Below are 18,971 nucleotides of genomic sequence, written 5' to 3' on the forward strand. Positions count from 1 at the left end.
ATTCTGCTGTTTCTTTTTTTTGGGAGTGTTGGTTGACTTTTCCTTATCAAGTAACCACTGCCGTTATCCATTCAATAGAAGGCAACAGTGGATGTCTCTTCATACCCTCCTTGCAATGCATTAGTGTGTTGACACGCAAACACACACTCTTGCTCGTCCGGGCTTCTTCGCCCCCTTATTCTATCTCTCTCTCTTTTCATAAATGTATCGGAATTTGGCTATTGGAAATTCTGTGAGCAGGCTGTGCGAGCCCAATTCGTACTGCACGCAGTGAAAAGGTTTCCGACACACTCACCTAAGACCAGGGAATCCTAGGTATAGTATTTATGTCAATATCGAGATGGCTGACTCCATTCTTCCCGAGGTAAAGTCCACATTTTGCTCTGAAATATTTTTGTAATTTTTTGTTTGGAGTGATAATTATATCCACAGTAAAGTGTACATGTACATCCGAGCATATGCGCCGTATGTTGAATACAGCGTGGTGCTGAGAACAAATTCGCTTGTGCGACTAGTTTTCACTGAACTCTACACTATCCCACCACTGAATAGTCCAGGCCAGCACTCGTGTCGAGAATAGGGCATCATACACACACACACACACAGTATTGCATGTACCGTATTCTTACCGTGTCTTCTCCTATAAGAGCCAGGGGCTCTTATCACCGGTATGTGAGTGAGAGCTCTACCCACGCTACTATGGAGGCAGTGCTTTATTCTTGTGATGATGCAATATCAAGCCAATTCCAGCATCGAAATCATAGACATAGATACCAGAAAATAAGTACTACATGTAGATAAGCCTCCATACAAACGCATGCTTAACATACTGCACTGTTTTTTTAACCTGCAATGTACTGTTCCATGGTCCAAATGCAACCGGCCTTAATATTAGAGACTATTATTATTATTATTATTATTATTATTATTATTATTTTTTTTTTTTTTTTTTTTTTTTTTTTTTTTTGTTTTTTGGGGGGGGACAAACTGGTTTATTATGTACTATTATGTGAGATGAAATAAAACAGGAAAGGGCACAGGCCCTGATACGTGCAAGGGATAGCAATCAACCTTGCACATGTGTTCTAAATACATGTAAATGTAAATGCAAAACAATTAAAAACAAAAACACAAACAATGAGCAATAACTTCAGGACTGGGCACAAGTCCTAAACCAGTAAAAGGTGCAAGAGATAATAATCAACCTTGCGAGTTCGAGTCAAAGCATGCGGACTCACAACAAAATGGCATCAACGTGAGCAAAGAGGAAGAAGAGAAAGGAAACAGCAAAACAAAAAGCAAAGACGGAGGATAAACGGCAACAGAACCAAAACTGGCAAACAAACCTGTGACATCATCATGCACAGACACAAAAGACAAATCGAGCCGAGTCAAACTGGCATGAGCGACTCATGCTGCAGGACATCGCTGGGGTGATGGCTGAAATTCACCTTCCTCCGACTACCACGCAACATCATGACGGAGTCACGGACTAGAGTGAAGCCAAGCTCACAGCGGATCCGTCCCATGAGGATGCTGTACGAGTCTCCGGTTGCCGCTGCCAGGCGAATGGCGAGACGTTTCAACATATTCCGGGCCTCACCGCCAGCTCCCCCGACAGAGGAGAACACCAATGGAGAGAAGCTGCCCCTCTCCACCCGCCGGATCCGCTCACCATAAGCCGCTTTCTTCTGCTCCTCATGCCATCTGTAGGTCGCAGAGAGGGACTTAGTCATGTAAGAGGACGCGCAGGGATAGAAAACCCTTATGTCAAAAAATGCATCCTCTTGCATGGACCAGAGGCCCCTCCCCTTGACGTCCAGTCTGGCCTGAGGGTCAGTGTTGGCGGCCCTTGGAAGAGCTTCACCAGCAAGGGGTTGAAGAACAGGCTCCGTCTCCACGGCATTGCACACTCTGCCAAGAAGGCCGGCAATGTAGTCCCGGACATGGTTGTGGCGGATGATGGGGAAGCCGCCACGTCTGCATATCATGGCATGGTCGGTGGTGAAAGGCACACCACATAAGCAGGTGTCAGGGATACCAAGAACAGGCCACCCGTAGCGTGCAGCAAGAGCATCCTGGAATGACCTCCTGTCGAGGCTGAAGCCGTGTGCAGCGATGGGCAGGCACGATAGCCACGAGCTGGCACCGCGGTCGCAACTAGCCTCCAAGGAGCGCTGCTCATGGTCGCTGAGGTCTGCACTGATGGTGGCAGTAGTGTCGGACCACAGGGTACGGAGTTTGGCACGGCCCTGGAGCTTAGCATTGCGCACGGTGTCCTCATCAGTGGCCAGCAGTAGGGACTGGCGCATGATGTTGGCCTGGAGCTCACTGGTGACTGCTACTGATGTGGCGTGCTGGAGTGGAGCGATAGACAGGGGGGACAGCAAACCAAGACCTCCAAGGCGAGGGGGCAGCGACAGCAGCTGGCGCAGTGGGGGAGATGGAGGAGCAACGCCTGTAACAGCTGGGATGAACTCCTGGGCGATGACACACTCCAGAGCTTCAAAGTCAGCAATGTCATCAGGTGTGGTTCGCATAGCATACGTCCACCTATGACGCAGACCGTGTGCAAACGCGGCGAGGGCAGACTGGGGATCAGTCTTTGCGAACTCTGTGAGCACTGTAAGCTGGCTGCACCATTCCTCCAGTCTAGCTGAGAAATGCCGTCGCTGGAACTCCTCTGTGCCGATGGCAGCGCCGAGGTATGGCCGACCCTCTGCAGTGATCTTAATGCCTGTGCCGGAAAAGATCTCCTGGGCCTCTGGCAAGCTGGATGGCTTCACCACTAGCCATGTCTTGGCAGCATTCGGGTGATACCCAAAGTGGGGGCCAAGATCTGTGAGTAAGTCCCACCAGTGGCGCACAGCACGCAATTTACCACCTGCTGCAGAATCGTCAGCATACCATATCTGGTGAACACGACTGGTAGAGGCATCCAGAGCAGCCAACAGCGGAACGAGAGCGACGGCATAGATTGGCATAGCCAGAGGATCCCCCTGTGTAGTGCCCTCCAGAGACAAGACCACCTCACCATGCACAAACAACTTAGCTGCTCTGCGGTAGAAGTTGGTAACAGCGACTGAGGCAGCAGGGCATATGATGCGGATGTTGTGGAGCATCACTTGCCGGTTGAGTGCATTAAATGCGTTAGACGCATCGACGAGGAGAATTCCTTGGCAGTCTTATTATTATTATTATTATTATTATTATTATTATTATGCTCTATTCGCGTTAGCATCAGTGAGCTTATAAAGCTCACATATAGCCTTCGCTTAAGCCGCAAGAAGGAGCAAGTGAGCGCGAGGAAGCGCAATGCACACAGAGCGTCAAAAGTTGAGTCAAAACAGAACAAAAAAAAAACAGAAAAAAGAGACAAGCTGCAAGAAGGAGCAAGTGAATGCGAGGAAGCACAGTGCACATCAAGCATCACAATCGCAAAAAAGACAAGATGGAAACGCAAAGTTATGTCCATTGTTGCATTAGCGGCTACATACAACCTTCACCAGGTCCTGCCACTGAGGGCGATCCTGGGCGAGCTGCTGCAGCCTGTTGCAGTCATCTCCATTATCTATATATAAAGGTATAAATTATGTCCATTGTTTCATTAGCAGCTACATACAGCCTTCACCAGTTCCCGCCACTGTCGACAGTCTTGGGCAAGCTGCTGCAGCATGTTCAAGTCATCGCCAGTCTCTAGGGCGGTATTATTTTTCAGCTTTTTGAGATCATTATTGAGCGTTCGCGGGAGCGTTGTTCTTGGGCGTCCCCTAAAGCTGGGGCCGTTACCCCCTAAGAAGTAAGCTCCCATGGCACGTCTGGCTGGGGCTGCCTCTTCCAAACGCAGCACATGACCAAACAGCCTCCATCTAGCATCTCTGATGATTTGGCTCACGGGGCGAGATTCTGCGTCAAGAGAGGTACGAAACCGTCTACCGCCGCGACCAGACCGAGACGTCCAGCTGCTTCTGCCCGGAGAGTCGGAATATGCAGATGATGTGGACTTCATCAGTACCGACCAAAAGTATCTAAAAAATTGCCTTCCTACAATATCCTCTTCGTTAGCAGAGTGGAACTTGAAGATGAATGAGGGGAAGACGGAACACACCATGATAAGCAGACAAAAGGATCGAATAGAGGAACAGTGGCGACACACAATAAAGCTGGGCTCGATGCTTGGAGTGGATGAGGACATAGGCAGACGAAAGCGGTTGGCTACAAGCGCACTTCACCGGATGTGGGTGATATGGCTGAGAGGGCAACACATCAGAGAGTCTCTACGAGTGCGCCTCTATAATAGCTTCATTCTACCAATCCTGCTTTATAACTGTGGCACATGGAGTCTCACGGGGACACAGGAGCGGAAATTGGACTCGTTCCACAGGCAGCAGCTGCGAACAGTGATAGGCATTAAATACCCGCTCATAATAAAGTTTTAGAGACTATGCTCCTTTTATTTGAAACGGTCCTGTTGGAGACCCGTGCTTTACTTAGTATTTGCTGAAAATACGGTTCATGTGTTTGCAATACACTGCACTCTTCGCAAGCAATTCATGTCTACTAGATGGTGCAAACAACGTACAAGTAAAGTGATGCTTGTTGTCGCACTAGATGTTTGTGTTATCGGCAGCTGCTCATGCTCATGCTCATACTCATTCTCTTGTGATCGTGTGCTCCTTTCATTCACTTAGATGGATGCGGCAGACCCATTGGAGGCTATGGTGAATGCCTTGAACGACTCGTTATCTCAAGAGACGAATAGCGGCGTGCCAGATGTGCTCGGTGGTGGAGTCCTACCGCAGTCAGATCTCATCAGTTCACTGGCGGCTGAGTGAGTGCTGCAAGTGCCGTATTTTCCAGAGTATAAGGCCGCACTTTGTATGTATGTATGTATGTATGTATAACTCATAATCACAAGGTGATCGTAGAGGCATTAATCAGCGAGAGAATTGTGAAGGCCGCACTTTAAACACTAGTAATTGACACCCGAAAAGCCGGGCCAAAATATCTGGGTGTGGCTTGTACTCCAGTGCGGCTTATACTCCGGAAAATAGGGTATACACATTGTTGTGAATTTTTGTTGTTGTGCGCACACACACACACACCTTGAACCTTGAACTTGCCCATTGCCGTAGGCAATGATAGCGAAAGGACTAATTCGGCGGCGACCGGCAGAAAGGTTCGTGGCGCTTGAGGTCGCCGGGGCGGCGACACGTCTTCCCGCAAGCACAACGATACTCTGGCTCGGCGGAGACATCACGAGGCTGAGGACGACGGTGGATGACCTCCCTCCACTCCCAGCGGTTCTGGGCAGTGTCGAGCCATTCCTCCGGGACAGGTGAATGAATGCGGTTGAAATCGTCCACAACCACATCCCGCCAACGCTTGCGTGGGCCGTGCTGAGGTCGAGTTACAGAGAGCTCCCCAAACAGGGTACACTTGGGCAGACGGTCATCGTCCATGTGGCCAATATGGCCGAGCCATCGTAGCCGACGCTCGTGGATGATGTTGCCGATGTCCGAATCAATTCCGAGGGTCTTCGCCAATGTTGAAGAAGTGACTCGATCATCCCATTGCTGGTGTCTCGAGATGCCGACAATAGCCCGCACGCACTGATGGTGGAATGCGTTAAGACGGCGCAGATCAGGAGCGTTGGTCGTCCAGGTCTCTGCTCCATACAACAGGGTCGTAGGAACGAGAGCCACGTAGACACGACGTCGACATCGGAGAGACTAGTAGCTGTTCCCAAAGACAGATGCCTGCAAGCAACCAAACACTCGAGACGCCTTAGAAATGCGCGACTGCACATCATGCGCACAAAGACCATCCCGGTGAATCAGCAACTTCATGGAGACGAATCACGTACAAACACACACACATTAACATTCACACAACTGCTCCGTCGTGCAAAGATTTTTATATTGTGTGCTTTGTGTTTGGACCGGTGCTTCCAGCTTTTGGCTAGTTGCTGGGGAGTGGATATGGGTAACTTTGTTTGCTGTATCTGCTCAAGATTGGTTGTACCAATGTTGATTTTCATAAGAAATGTTACCTGAGTTGCAGGGTAATTTTGCTAAAACATTTACATTGAATTTGCTCCTTCGTGTAATCGGAAACTTGTTAAAACTTGTCTGGAAAAAGTTTTCAAAAGGCCTGGGAAATGTGTTTGATTTCACGGTGCAGTCTGCTGGCATGACTTAGTAACTCCGGCATGACTAAGTGGCCAAAAGAAGAAGAAGGTATTGTAGGACTTTGCAGATCTGAGATGACAACAGATAACACATGGTGTGAAGACAAGAATGCAGGTGTCAGCGTGTCTTTGGAGTGTGAGGTGCACTGTAAACTGGGAAACCTTTGCGAGCTGCAATCCTTCGCGGTTTTCGCGATGGGTGTGGCATCGCAAAAGTAAGCCGGCGCGAAACGTAGAACAGTAGTAAAGAAACCGAGGAAATTGACTCCAATCGCAAATATCTCCAGGTACAAATTTGTCGGTGCTCTCAAATCGCAACTAAAATCGGTGCAAACTTTTCCCTGTTTACAGTAGGTGATAGATGTAAGTAACAATCACTTGTTGTTATCACACACCGGGCCAGGTGCAAATATTACTACAGTCAAATCTGTCGTAAGCGACCGCCCCTTGGTGCAAGAAAAAGCGGTCGCTTACGGCAGATGGTCTCTTACGGCAGATGTATGGTAAATCCGGCATACCAGGTATATGCTTCCATGTACTCAAATCGACGAGAATAATGTGATTTTTAATATCATTTTATTGGATATTCAACGACGACCATACCCGTATTACGCGTATGCGACACGGCAGTAGATCGACACTGCCTAGCGCCTGGACTTGAGAGCTACAGAACAGCCTCAGTACAGCCTACAGCCAGTACAGGCCAGGCGCCAGTCGATCGCACTTGCAAGACAACGCACTTTCACACTTTGCAGTTGACAGCGCACTGGCAAGTACAGTTTCGCACCTGAACCTGGGTCGCGGTCGCTTGCAGCAGATTTGAATGCAGCCACCGTGCATGAAATCGCGGTCGCTGGTCGCGCACAGCAGATGGTCGCTCTGGACAGATCAGTTTGTATGTGAAACCGTCGGTGCACGGAAAATCGGTCGCTAACGGTAGATGGTCGCCTACAGCAGAGGTCGCTAACGGCAGATTTGACTGTAGTAGTCTGTGTCCACTCAGAATTTCTTGCTATGATGCAGTCATCAGAAGACTATGCGTATACTGTGGCCTATATCCGACAAAGAATGCGGTGTCCCTTGGCAGCTTGGCAGGAAAGTGGCGCCTGAATGATCAGCGCAGTGTTGTACTACTAATAGTGGGCACGACTGTTACAGAGATAGGTGTGATAAGCAGTACTGTGACATGTTGTAATACAAGCACTCAATTTGTGTTCCTTTGTCATATCTGTCCTGTCGGCCTTTAATTTGTTTGGTTTTGTAAGCGTCTACTTTGGAGTGACTCAGTCTACATATGTGTTTGGTTGTGTAAGCGTCTACTTTGGAGTGACTCCGTCTACATATGTGTTTGGTTGTGTAAGCGTCTCTACCTTGGAGTGACTCATATACGTATGTGTTTGGTTGTGTAAGCGTCTACCTTGGAGTGACTCAGTCTACATATGTGTTTGGTTGTGTAAGCGTCTCTACCTTGGAGTGACTCATATACATACGTGCATGTGGTAAGACTTTCTCAACGTGTTTTTTTCTAGTGCAATAAGTAGGTTGAGAGATGTGTGTCTGTGTGCACTTTGTGTATTGTGGCGTCTGACTTGGCATTTCAGGTTGTCCCAGTCAGCGGGTCAGGGCACGTCAGTACTTACATCACTCCTGGGCACGTCCGCTCTGCCAGCACATTCACCGGCCACGGCTATACAAACGTCCGCAAATTCGTCTCTTACAACAGCGCCGTCAGCCTTTCAGGGTCCTGCCATGTCGCAGTCTCAACCGGCAGGAGTGCAGGTACCTGCTACAAGTCAAGTATCGACAAGTAGTCAAACAACCGTGCCCCTTCATCAATCCGTAACTGCCACTGCATCATCTCATGTCACGAGTGCGCAGTCCTCATCACAAACAGCCGTTTCATCACCCCAGTTGTCACCTGCTACTTCCTCAGCAAATCCTCTGCTGCCCCAGCATATGCCGATCCAGGTAAGATTCGGTGCCTGTGAGCCTCTCTCTCTCTCTCTCTCTCTCTCTCTCTCTCTCTCTCTCTCTCTCTCTCTCTCTCTCTCTCTCTCTCTCTCTCTCTCTCTCTCCGATCTCTCCGATCTCTCTCCGATCTCTCTCTCTCTCTCTCTCTCTCTCTCTCTCTCTCTCTCTCTCTCTCTCTCTCTGTCTGTCTGTCTGTCTGGTCTCTCTGTTAGTACTGGCTGCTTGCTTTATTATTCCCCCCCAGTGTGCCACAAAGCAGTATCCTTGCCCATAACCTATGACACATCTCTACTGAGTTGTGTGGTGAAGTACGATCACCTGTAGTGTACTAGTAATTGATTGATAGCTTTCTTTCTCCCTATCCGGTTTCATGCAGTGCAGTATTCTGAAAAATACATACGACTTTCTCTGTGCACCTCTGTGCATGCACATGCGCGCGTGTGTGTGTGGTATGTGTGTGTTTGCATTTGTACGTGAAATCAGGTGATGAAAATCAACGGTCGTGATCAGCCTGCAATGCTGATGACAATTTCCCAGGCGCAGATTTGGCAACGCCAGCAGCTGGAGCGTGCTGTGGAGATATCCAGGGGCGGGAACTCAGCCCTAGCTGCACAGATGGAGCAGCAGCAGAAGCACATGCAAGAGCTGCTGGCGTCGGCCAAACCTGACACGGTATTTGCCATTCCCATGGCGGCTGCTCTCGCTGGTGCCCAGCAGCAGCCAGCGGTGTCCAGCACAGGCAGTAGTACTGCAGCGAGTAGTGTCACAACGACTATGACATCTGTGAACGCGGAGAGGCCGCCTGTTATCAGTACACCAGCGTCGTCGGCAGCGGCATTACCCCCGAGTTCTAATATCTTCACCCCTGCTGGTTCGACTGGAGTAAGTGCATCAGCAGGGTCTGTGTCTAATATAGGTATTTCATCGGCAGTCCTCGCGCCCCAGTCGACAGCAGCAGCAGCAACAGCAGGCACACTCACGGTCTCCACATCGCCTCTGCTTTCCAGCTCGTTACCCGATAACTTAGCTCTACCATCTCACACAGCAGTGGCCGCCGCAGCTCAGGCCACTGCAGCAGCAGCAGCAGTTGCACCGCAGGCTTCTATGGGAAGAAAACTGTCTATCGATAGCCTCTCGGAGCCTGCTCGAAAGAAAAAGAAGAAGGCGGCGATTGATGCTTTGCCGAAGTAAGGCCCCCTGTACATGTATACAGTTTTTGTCTGATCCTTGTTGTATGCAGATGTATTACGGAAATCCTATTTGACAGCATTCATTCACACATGCACCCAAGCAGCAGAACCACGCAGCAGGGGCGATCGTACTGTTTAAATCTACCGGACGCGTTCGTTCTTTTCTCCTGTTGCGCCAGTGTCTGCTTGAATGTGACAGTAAATAAATTAATGTGTGTCTCTGGCTTCTAGCGTCTTGTGGTAGGTCTAGAGTCACTGGCAACCGATACCAATGTAGGCCAGATGCCCAAGTTCAGCGCACTGCAATGCATTCAGAAATACTAGTAACGACTATTAACACCAACAGCGTCCTATGCCGCGCACCTTCTCTACCATTAATATCCAAAGTTTCGGCATAGCCAACTTCTGGCCACGTCCGTAACAATTCAACTTTTGTCTATATAAACGCTGTCTTTGCTCCCGTCGTGTATAGCATCTAGTAACAATGGTCCCATTGCGCGTCTCTCTTTTAAAATTATGTGGCTCAATTCTAGCATCATCATGACTGGAGTTCTCCGTGGTCGACTCTCACACACAGTTCATGGCTCCACTCTACACAGTCCAAAAAGCTGAGCACTATAGCCTCATGCATTCGTCTTAGCTCTGATAGACCGACTTGTGGTGTAGCCAAAGACTGGGATTAGAGAAGCTCACCCTATATATAAATTAGCAACCCTCTCCATAATTATATAGCTGTCAGGATTGTGTTGCGTTGTAGAATGATTATAGTAGTGATGGATTTTTCTTGTGACCAGACGAGAGCACACGATGTCTGCAGACATATCAGCACGAACAGTTCATCAGCCACACTCCACGACAGCTAGAGGCTGCTGCTGACAAGCCTTGTTTCGTGCCATATTATGATGACGGGAAGAACTAAAATTAATGATATTGTTTTTCAGAAGATACTGGCGCAGTGTGTGTACACTCAATTGACTCAACTAACACATGTGACAAATCAACACGAATGGAATAGTGTAGAACGGAGGTCTTATGAACCCTGCCTACACAACTATCACTAGTGCTAAGTCAATCACAAGGAGAAAGAGAGGCACATGGAATAGTTAGCGCTAAAACCTACACGTCAAAAAGTATACTGAAGTGGTGACAAAGATGGAAGCAAAGTAGAAGCCAGGTGACAGCCAACAAAATCGTTTTGGATGTCTTTGCGTTACATCTGAAAGTTGCAAACTGCACAAGACAAATACTTCACAAACCTCGAAAAATTAGCCGACGGTGGGTAGAATGGAGTGTGTGATACAATTGCGAACTGTGAGATGCTAAAGCGACGTGTCCGTCCGTCTTGATTGCAGGGTTGGCATCTCATAGTCCGCCATTGTATCCCACACTCCTTTCTACCCACCTTCAGCTAATTTTTTAAAGGTTCGTGAAGTATTTGTCTTGTGCAGTTGGCAACTTTCAGATGTAACGCAAAGACATCCAAAACGATTTTGTTGGCTGTTACTTGGCTTCTACTTTGTACCCATCTTTGTCACCACTTCAGTATACAGGTCGTCCCTCGTTAATACATAATCTCTGGGACTTGACAAATGTTATGTATTAACGGGGTTTATGTACTAAACGAAAGTGTACATAACTTGCTTGTATACCAGAATTTTTCACTTTTTTCAACTTTTCTGAGTGTTTCTTGCTACCATGACTAGGCAGCGAGATATTCTTGATTCCCTCGATATAACATAAAAATTATGTTATAACGGTCACATTTAGCGAAGATTCTACAGTTGACATGGTACATGCCCAGCCGCACCTGTACAGTCACTCAGCAAAAAAACAGAGCTTTGTCGGTTTGTGATGTGCGCTCTGATTTCTATGCCTATTGCGTCCACAAGTAGAAACTAGAACACGATGTGCCTCCACTGGAAGGCCAAAAGATCAGTAAATTATGTACTATTGAGGTAGGTGACATGCGGGTACGGAGAAATGTTATGTACTAACGGATTATGTACTAACCGACAAAATTTGTATGGAAGTGACCACGTTTCGTCCGGGACTTGAGATTTCTTATGTACTAACGGGGTTTATGTACTAACCGGACTCGTATTAACGGGGGACGACCTGTACTTTGTGACGTGTCAGTTTTAGCGCAACCTATTCTGTGTGCCTCTCTTCCTCCTTGTGATTGACTTAGCACAAGTGATAGTTGTGTAGGCAGGGTTCATAACACCTCCGCTCTACACCATTCTGTTCGTGTTGATTTGTCACATGTGTTAGTTGTGTCTCTTGAGTGTACGCACATTGCGCCAGTATCTTCTGTAAAACAGTATCATTTAGTTCAACCCCTTTCATTCAGTAAACCCTAGGGTTTGCCAAGTGTTAGCGGCTGCCGTGAGTTCCCTTCGGGAACGGACACGATAAATTACTTTTTACTTTTACTTTAATTCAGTACCTGCTTCTCCTCTGACGAATTCTCGTCATCATAATTATTATGGAACGAAACAAGGCTTGTCAGCAGCAACTTCTAGCTGTCGTGGAGTGCGGCTTGTGAACTGTTCGGGCTGGTGCCTGCAAGCATCGTCTGGTCACAAGAAAAACCTACCACTACTATGAATGATGGACCTAATGAAGATAGGATCAACAAAGTACAGTATATGTTGCGTTAGACCTCGCTTGTTCCTCATTTCTTTTGTCCATTTGGCTTATGTGAAGGCTAGCCAAGCTTGCTTGGTGATGCCAGCGCGAACAAGCTTATAATAATAAATAAATAATTGAAAACAAAAGGCGAAAAGTGCAACCTGTGCCTGGCAGAACAATTAGCAATCGCCCCAGCACCCAAGCACCTCTCTCTCTCTCTCTCTCTCTCTCTCTCTCTCTCTCTCTCTCTCTCTCTCTCTCTCTCTCTCTCTCTCAACAAGAGGAGTGAACTTGTGTCAAAGTGTCGCCACGAGAATAGGTACTGCCTTGGGAACTTCAAACCATCCACAGCCATCACCTAATCAAGTAGGAGACAACCAGCTCCGGTGCTTGTCACTTAAAGTGATACCTTTCTCCACTACTGTCTTTAGCACCTTTTAGATATGTGCCATAATGCAGTTATTTGCGCTTTGCACTGCTGTCATTCACACCTTTTAGATTTGCGCCATGGTGCAGTCATTTACACTTTGCACTGCTGTCAGTCGCACCTTTTAGATTTGCGCCATGATGCAGTCATTTGCGCTTTGCACTGCTGTCATTTACACCTTTTTTGATTTGCGCCATGCTGCAGTCATTTGCGCTTTGCACTGCGGTCATTCGCACCTTTTAGATTTGCGCCATGATGCAGTCATTTACACTTTGCTTTGTGGGTATATAAACCAGTACTGATCCAGATTTACTCATTGCTGTTTTCTGCTTAGTGCGTGAAACTCGGAGTAAAAACGCTTATTTCGTCCTCTTATAATTTTTTAAATAAATAATTAGGCGATGTGCATGGTTTGCAAAGTGGTTAGAGCATTTTTCTTCCAAAAACATGGTTCTGGTTTGATTTCCAGTTTGAGCGAAGGTTATTTCCGCCCCCAGGAGACCCGCACGGGAACGGGTACCTGGCTTCGGTTGGAAAGGCAAAGGAGATGTGGGAGGAGATGAGCACCGCTCTCACTATGTCAAGCTCATTGAAATAGGATGTCTCTAGAATCTCCCGCCCCTTTGGTCAGAATTGACTATTGGCTACATTTATACCCTAGATAGTGTTGCTTATTACAAAACCCTAATTACACAACCTTCATTGTATGGCTGTGTCTGTGTGTATTTGTGTGTGTGTGTGTGTGTGTGTGTGTGTGTGTGTGTGTGTGTGTGTGTGTGTGTGTGTGTGTGTGTGTCTGTGTGTGTGTGTGTCTCTCTCTCTCTCTCTCTCCCAGGCCTCTCTCGCCATATCAGTGTTTCTTTCGAGAGATTCAATCTGAAGTACGACGACAAAACCCCAAGGTAGGTTGTGTGCTGTGTGTACAGATTCGCAACTGCTAGACGCAGAATGCATGGCACTCAGAGGATGGCCAGCCGATGGCAAATGGGTGGTATTGGTCAGGATCAACTGACTGAACTGCTTTAACCATAACCTCTTCTTGATGTTGTCATCTCTTTGTTGACTCTTATGGGTTATGTATATCTGGCCTAGAGAGAGATGGTGAGACCAGTAACTGTATACCTGTCTGTCCCTGTCCATTGTGTGGGAAGGGTAACTTTGGTTGGCTTGCTAGAATGAGATTTTGACTTTAGTCCCTTCTTGGGTTTCAGAGGGGTTTGTGATAGCATTTAGATTACGCTGGTACTGAAGTGGAGAGTGTCCTGGGAGTGTGTGCCTGGCAGTGCCTTCGCAATCTCTCTCTCTCTCTCTCTCTCTCTCTCTCTCTCGTTTATTGCTGGGTTAAATTGGGGAATACTTATTCTATGTACTGTTGTAAGCCGGAAAAGTTTAGCAACAAATGTATTTAGCGATTTCATTCTGATGGCCGATGAGCAGTTTCTTATTGGCGATTAAAGAATTCTAGATACATGTACATGACACAGAACATTAGGAATTCATGAACCTTGGCGAATTTGGTCCATTCGCTAAAATCCCTAAGATTTCCCTGTTGCTAAAATGTCCAGATTCACTGTAAAGCGATTATTTGCAATTGACGATGGCACTCCATCATGAATGTGATATTGATTACCGCATTTTCTCTAATAAAAGCCCAGGCCTCCAATAATGATCCAGGGTGAGGGTGGTTTGAAATAATAAGAGCACAGTCTCTAATAGTAGCGCGGGTCACAATTGGAGTATGCAACAAGTATATTGACTGCATATAAAACAGCAGTACAACATGCCAAGAACATATTTGTAAGGAGGTTTTCGGTCTACTGCTTCCTTCCTGGCGTGAAACATCTGTTTAGACAATATTCCTGAGTTTAGGGTTGAAAAATCAGTTTGATATGGTCAGTTTATGCCTGTATAGACTGGAGTTGGCTTGGTAGGTGACAATTGAAAAAATAAGAGCCCAGTCTCCAATAATAGCCCAGTCTCTAATAGTAGCACGGGTAGAGCTGTCACTGAAAAAATAAGAATCCCGGGCTCTTATTGGAGAAAATACGGTATGTTCCTTTTGTCTGTTTGCCTGATTAGGCATCGTTCGCTGAACTGTCGATGATGGTGAATTCAATGTGGGAGAGTATGCCTGAGAGCAGTCAAGAGGTGAGTTTCTTTGAGGATACTGTGTGTGGGTGTAGGTGTGGGTGTAGGTGTGTGCGCGTGTGTGTTTGTGTGCGTGGGGGTGGGGTGCGCCTTTCCAAGGAGCTTGTATTGGTTTAGCAGTTGATTGCCAAACTGCCTGGCAGGAACTCCTGGCAAGTATACATTGTATTGTATTTGGCACCCTTTGACCATTCGTGTCAGTGTTGAGAATCAATTCCTATGGTGCAAACACAGTATTTACTTGCACCCCGTGTGAGTACGAAGTGACTGGATTTGCATGACGCAACACTGTGGACAGGCGTCTTATCCGCCCAACCTTACCATCACACAACCACAGGAGGGGTTGAAGTGGTGGGGCGCTCTGGAAGTTTAGCAAAACTGACGAAACTTTATTTCTCATCAAAGTTTCCCTCTTGACAATACCTGGAAACCACTGCATATCGTTTCACCGTAGCACGATGTGCACAATTTGTCACTGGGGTACTTCCTAACAGTCTTCACGTGCTGATAATGCTGGCTGCCTCTGTTGTCTTTGCTGTGACACCGTGTGTAGGTGTACAATGCACAGGCACGTCAATCAACGAATGAGTACGAGCAGGCAGTCAAGGCTATTCAAGTGAGTCACCGGCTGATATGAATGCAGGCTGTGCTCGGACTGCTCGGAGCACCAGTTGATAAACGTGGCTATGATCCTGTCTTGTCTTGACTATTAGTGTGCAGTACTAGTACCAGTTTTCAAAGCACAGTATGAATCTTTCATTGGTGATCCACCACCACCTAGAAGTGGTATTCCCTGCATCTAACACTGTCTACTACATTATGCCGTATTCACTACCGGTATACTCTAATTTCAGAACCTGTTGGAGTTTCTTTATTGAATGGTTTCACATCTTTGTCATGTGACTACGTTTGTGCAGAAAGTGATCATGGCATGTGGGCAGTGGAACCAACATGGCCGACATCATGTGACCTATAGATGCAGGGGTTGAGTGGAGTTGGAACCAACATGGCTGTGCCGTATGGTCATGTGAAACCCCTCTATTCATAGATAAGAGGAAGGGTCATGCAAGCAGCCATGCATACGGAACAGTCACAATATTACATACTGCGGCGACGGTGCTTACACTTGCCCGTCCCTACGGTGATAACAAAATTGATAAAAGCTGTGCTGCACTGCGCCCTGCACTGACACTGACAGACTTTAGTTCAGTGCACGCGGACATGGCAGCAACATTTCACACACGTATGCACCGGAAGTGCGCATTGATCTTTGCGTGTGTAAAGTGCTTTTCACGCCGGAACCGCCTACACCGAAAATGCATTTTTCACTGCATACCGAAATTTTCTGAAATTAGTTTTCCTAGCTTACACCACCCCCACTGCACCAACGGTAGCAGCAACAGCAATAGCCGGAATTTGTGTGTGGCTGTAGGAGCTCTTTAGGGATACTGTGACCATGACTGTGTAGCCTGGAGGAGTTGTGGAGTGCTCCGATGGTGATGGCGTGCGTCGCTTTGTGTAATGATGTTTTGTGTTTTTCAGGGCACGTCACCGACTAACACGAATGGTGCAAGTACCGCAGGCTTCTACGCAATAGCGGAACCGGAGGTATGCCACGGGGGTGGAGGGGGGAGGGGGGAGGGAGGGAGCTGTGCTGAAGCTGCACTACGTGTGCTGATTGTACTGTGACACTTCTTGTGTTTTCAGTTATATTGCATTCTTCCAAGCTCTTGTCGGCATGAATTAACCTTCCAGTTCGTTTAGCAGTATGTCAGGTGTCTGCCTAGAACGTGTGTGTGTGTTCGTGTTGATCGTGTTCGTTGTGCTTACCAATGCTTTCTTTGTGTGTGTGTGTGTGCGTGTGTGTGTGCGTGCTTGTGTGCGTGTGTGTGCGTGCGTGTGTGTGTGTGTGTATGTGTGTATGTGTGTACGTGTGTGTACTTGTGTGTGTACTTGTGTGTACTTGTGTGTGCGTGTGTGTACTTGTGTGTATGGCTCTTTATGTACATCGACTAACCATAGACAACTCCAGGTGGTAAGCCACGTGGTCGCAACAGGAAGATTGCACCAAATAAGGTGAGAGCCTATAGTGTTTTCCGAAATTGCACACAAAGAATTTCGTACGTGTAGATGCCAACCCCCTTCATGAAGATGCATGTCGACAGTTTGCTTTACCAAGCAAATATCAAGAGGGGGCATTGAATGAATGGAAAAGTTGCGTAGCATAGCCTGCTTTTGGGTACAAGTAAGCGTCAATAAGCTCCCAAGAGCGTCCAACTCTGCATATGGGGTCTCCGGCGGCGAACATTCACAAGCACGTTTTGTACTACGTACAAAGAAGGCCAGCCTGCGCAATTTGGATATCCGCCAGGGTCATGGTGATGGCGTGCAGAAGCTCAGTGGATTCCTGCCAGGGAGTGCTATCTTTTGCTACTCCGTTGCCTGCTAAAAGCAGGCTGAGAACGTACAACGTGCACCCCGCATCACATGATTTGAGTTTCACCGGCGGACTCCATAGAAAGGGTGTCCAGAGGTGCACACTCTTACGTGCTCTTGGTGCTAGTAAGTGAATCTGCTTTTAGACTTCTGTAACTTTTTCGTACCAAATGCATGCTCTCTTGTGTAGATCATTGTGTTCTTTCTGCAAACTACAGTTGCGCTCACTGAAATCCGACCCGAAGTGCAAAGCTGACGCCCTGGACCAGTTCCGATTACATCATTGTATGTGTACATGTGTACGCCCAGCCGCATTCATTCCATTTCGAGGGCGTCAAGGGCCGTGGAAGTTGAGGGCGCCAGCTTTGCACGTTGGGTCCCGATTTCAGTGAGCGCAACTGTAGTACTTCTTGGTGTATTGCTGTGATCACTATTGAATTTTTTTGCTATTTGGTATCATTTGGATCTTTTTCAATTTTTCATAATAATTATATACTGCTATTCTCTATTGTCGCTGCAGTGCCTGAATGAGGAGTGTATGAGCCTACCGCAAGCTGCAGGACATCGAGGCAATCTCTACTGTAGTGACAAGTGCTCCGTGACACACTGCCAGTAAGTGGCCATGCTAAGCCCAGGCATTTAATGCTAACGATGTCAGAACTTTCGGGGGGAAAGCCCTGGCGGCTAGGTATTAATTTTAAGAAATGTGGCATCTTCTATCCGTCTGTGAAGTTTGACCTCTTTGTGCGTAAAGAGTTTGTTGTGGCAGGCCATGAAGAACAGACTTACTCCAAGGGCGATAGTGTAGATGTATCACATGGTATATCTGTGGATAATTCAGCCTGTGCTGTGTGTGGCAGCTCCTAGATTCACACCGCCCGCATGATATGATCCGAGCTTGAGTCCTGGACCATCCCATTCAGAATTTACATGTTGACTCTGTCTTGTCTCTGTACAGAATTGCATTCAAAAACTGGGTGACAGAACGCCGCAAGGTTCCTTGAAAAAGGTGCTGTGTTTCACATGCTGATAGTGTGATACTTCCTGTTGCCATTACTTGGAATGATTGCTCTGTTGTGTCTCCATCCCGCCTGGACCAACTACCATTTGCCCACAGTAGCAGCATCGGCCACGTGTATATACGCTGTTGCACACATTGCTGAGCCGGTACATGCAACGCGCTGCTGAGACACTGTGTACGGAGCCCAGCCCAGCACAGGGCCTGCTGCTGTCCACCAGGTACCTGATGCCTTGCCAGCGACAGTTGCCTTGCTTGCTTGTTCCGCTGCCAGCTCTAGGTTTTCCAGACGTCCAACTCGTCGCGCGCACGCACGTGCGCGTGTGTGTGTCCTGAGCATGGCCTGGGTGCCGTTCCCACTCGCTTTTCACCAGTAAATTTAGTCCCGATATGTTCCCACCTACCATAAATTTTGTTGATTTCTGTGTTGCCCTGGCTTATGTCAAGCTCTCCTTGTCGAACATTCCCAGATTCTTGTACACAGTATTCTTTAATAAATAAAAACAGCGTTAGGTTCCGCATATTTGATTCTTGTTAGTGCTCAATAAAGAAAATTGGTTTTTGTTTCACAAGATACTGGTTACCATCTGCCTATAGCCGAGACTTCATAGCAACCGCTTCGTTCATCGGTACTTCCGTGCCGTGTTGCTCAAGTCAATCTCTGCAGAAAAAGCGCAAAACTTTTTTCCGTAAAAATTTACCGGGGTATGTGACACACTCTTTCATCAGTGCTGCACTGGACATGTATCGTATCAACCACTATCAACTTGGCACCAGCTTGGCACTACAGTAAAACCTGTGTGTTGCCGGACCCTGTACCAAGCGGAAACCTGTATTGACCGGACACATTTTCATGCAGCAAAGTGCTGTAGATCAAGGGAATCCTGTTATATTGGGACAGTTTCCAAATTCAGCACTTGCAGGCGAGTGAGAGACAGGCACTCTTATAGACACACGCAT

General features: G+C 47.4%; 1 protein-coding gene across 2 annotated transcripts; it reads left to right on the plus strand.

Annotated features, from left to right (window-relative positions):
* The first annotated feature begins 2 nt into the window (after window positions 1–2).
* Window positions 3–18,585, plus strand: LOC135815465 (TOX high mobility group box family member 4-like). 2 transcript variants are annotated; one of them, XM_065328766.1, is made up of 12 exons: window positions 3–364; window positions 4,692–4,831; window positions 7,792–8,158; window positions 8,645–8,695; window positions 8,810–9,348; window positions 13,245–13,311; window positions 14,489–14,557; window positions 15,111–15,173; window positions 16,100–16,165; window positions 16,580–16,633; window positions 17,514–17,605; window positions 17,952–18,585. In XM_065328766.1, the coding sequence occupies exons 1-12, from the start codon at window positions 341–343 to the stop codon at window positions 17,995–17,997; spliced, it is 1,578 nt and encodes a 525-aa protein (XP_065184838.1). In that variant the 5' UTR covers window positions 3–340; the 3' UTR covers window positions 17,998–18,585. The 2 variants fall into 2 exon arrangements, with proteins under 2 accessions (XP_065184838.1, XP_065184837.1); XM_065328765.1 differs by having other exon boundaries at window positions 4–364; window positions 8,645–9,348.
* The last annotated feature ends 386 nt before the right edge of the window (window positions 18,586–18,971 follow it).

This window comes from Sycon ciliatum, chromosome 4 (assembly GCF_964019385.1).
Source record: "Sycon ciliatum chromosome 4, ocSycCili1.1, whole genome shotgun sequence".
NCBI lineage: Eukaryota > Metazoa > Porifera > Calcarea > Leucosolenida > Sycettidae > Sycon > Sycon ciliatum.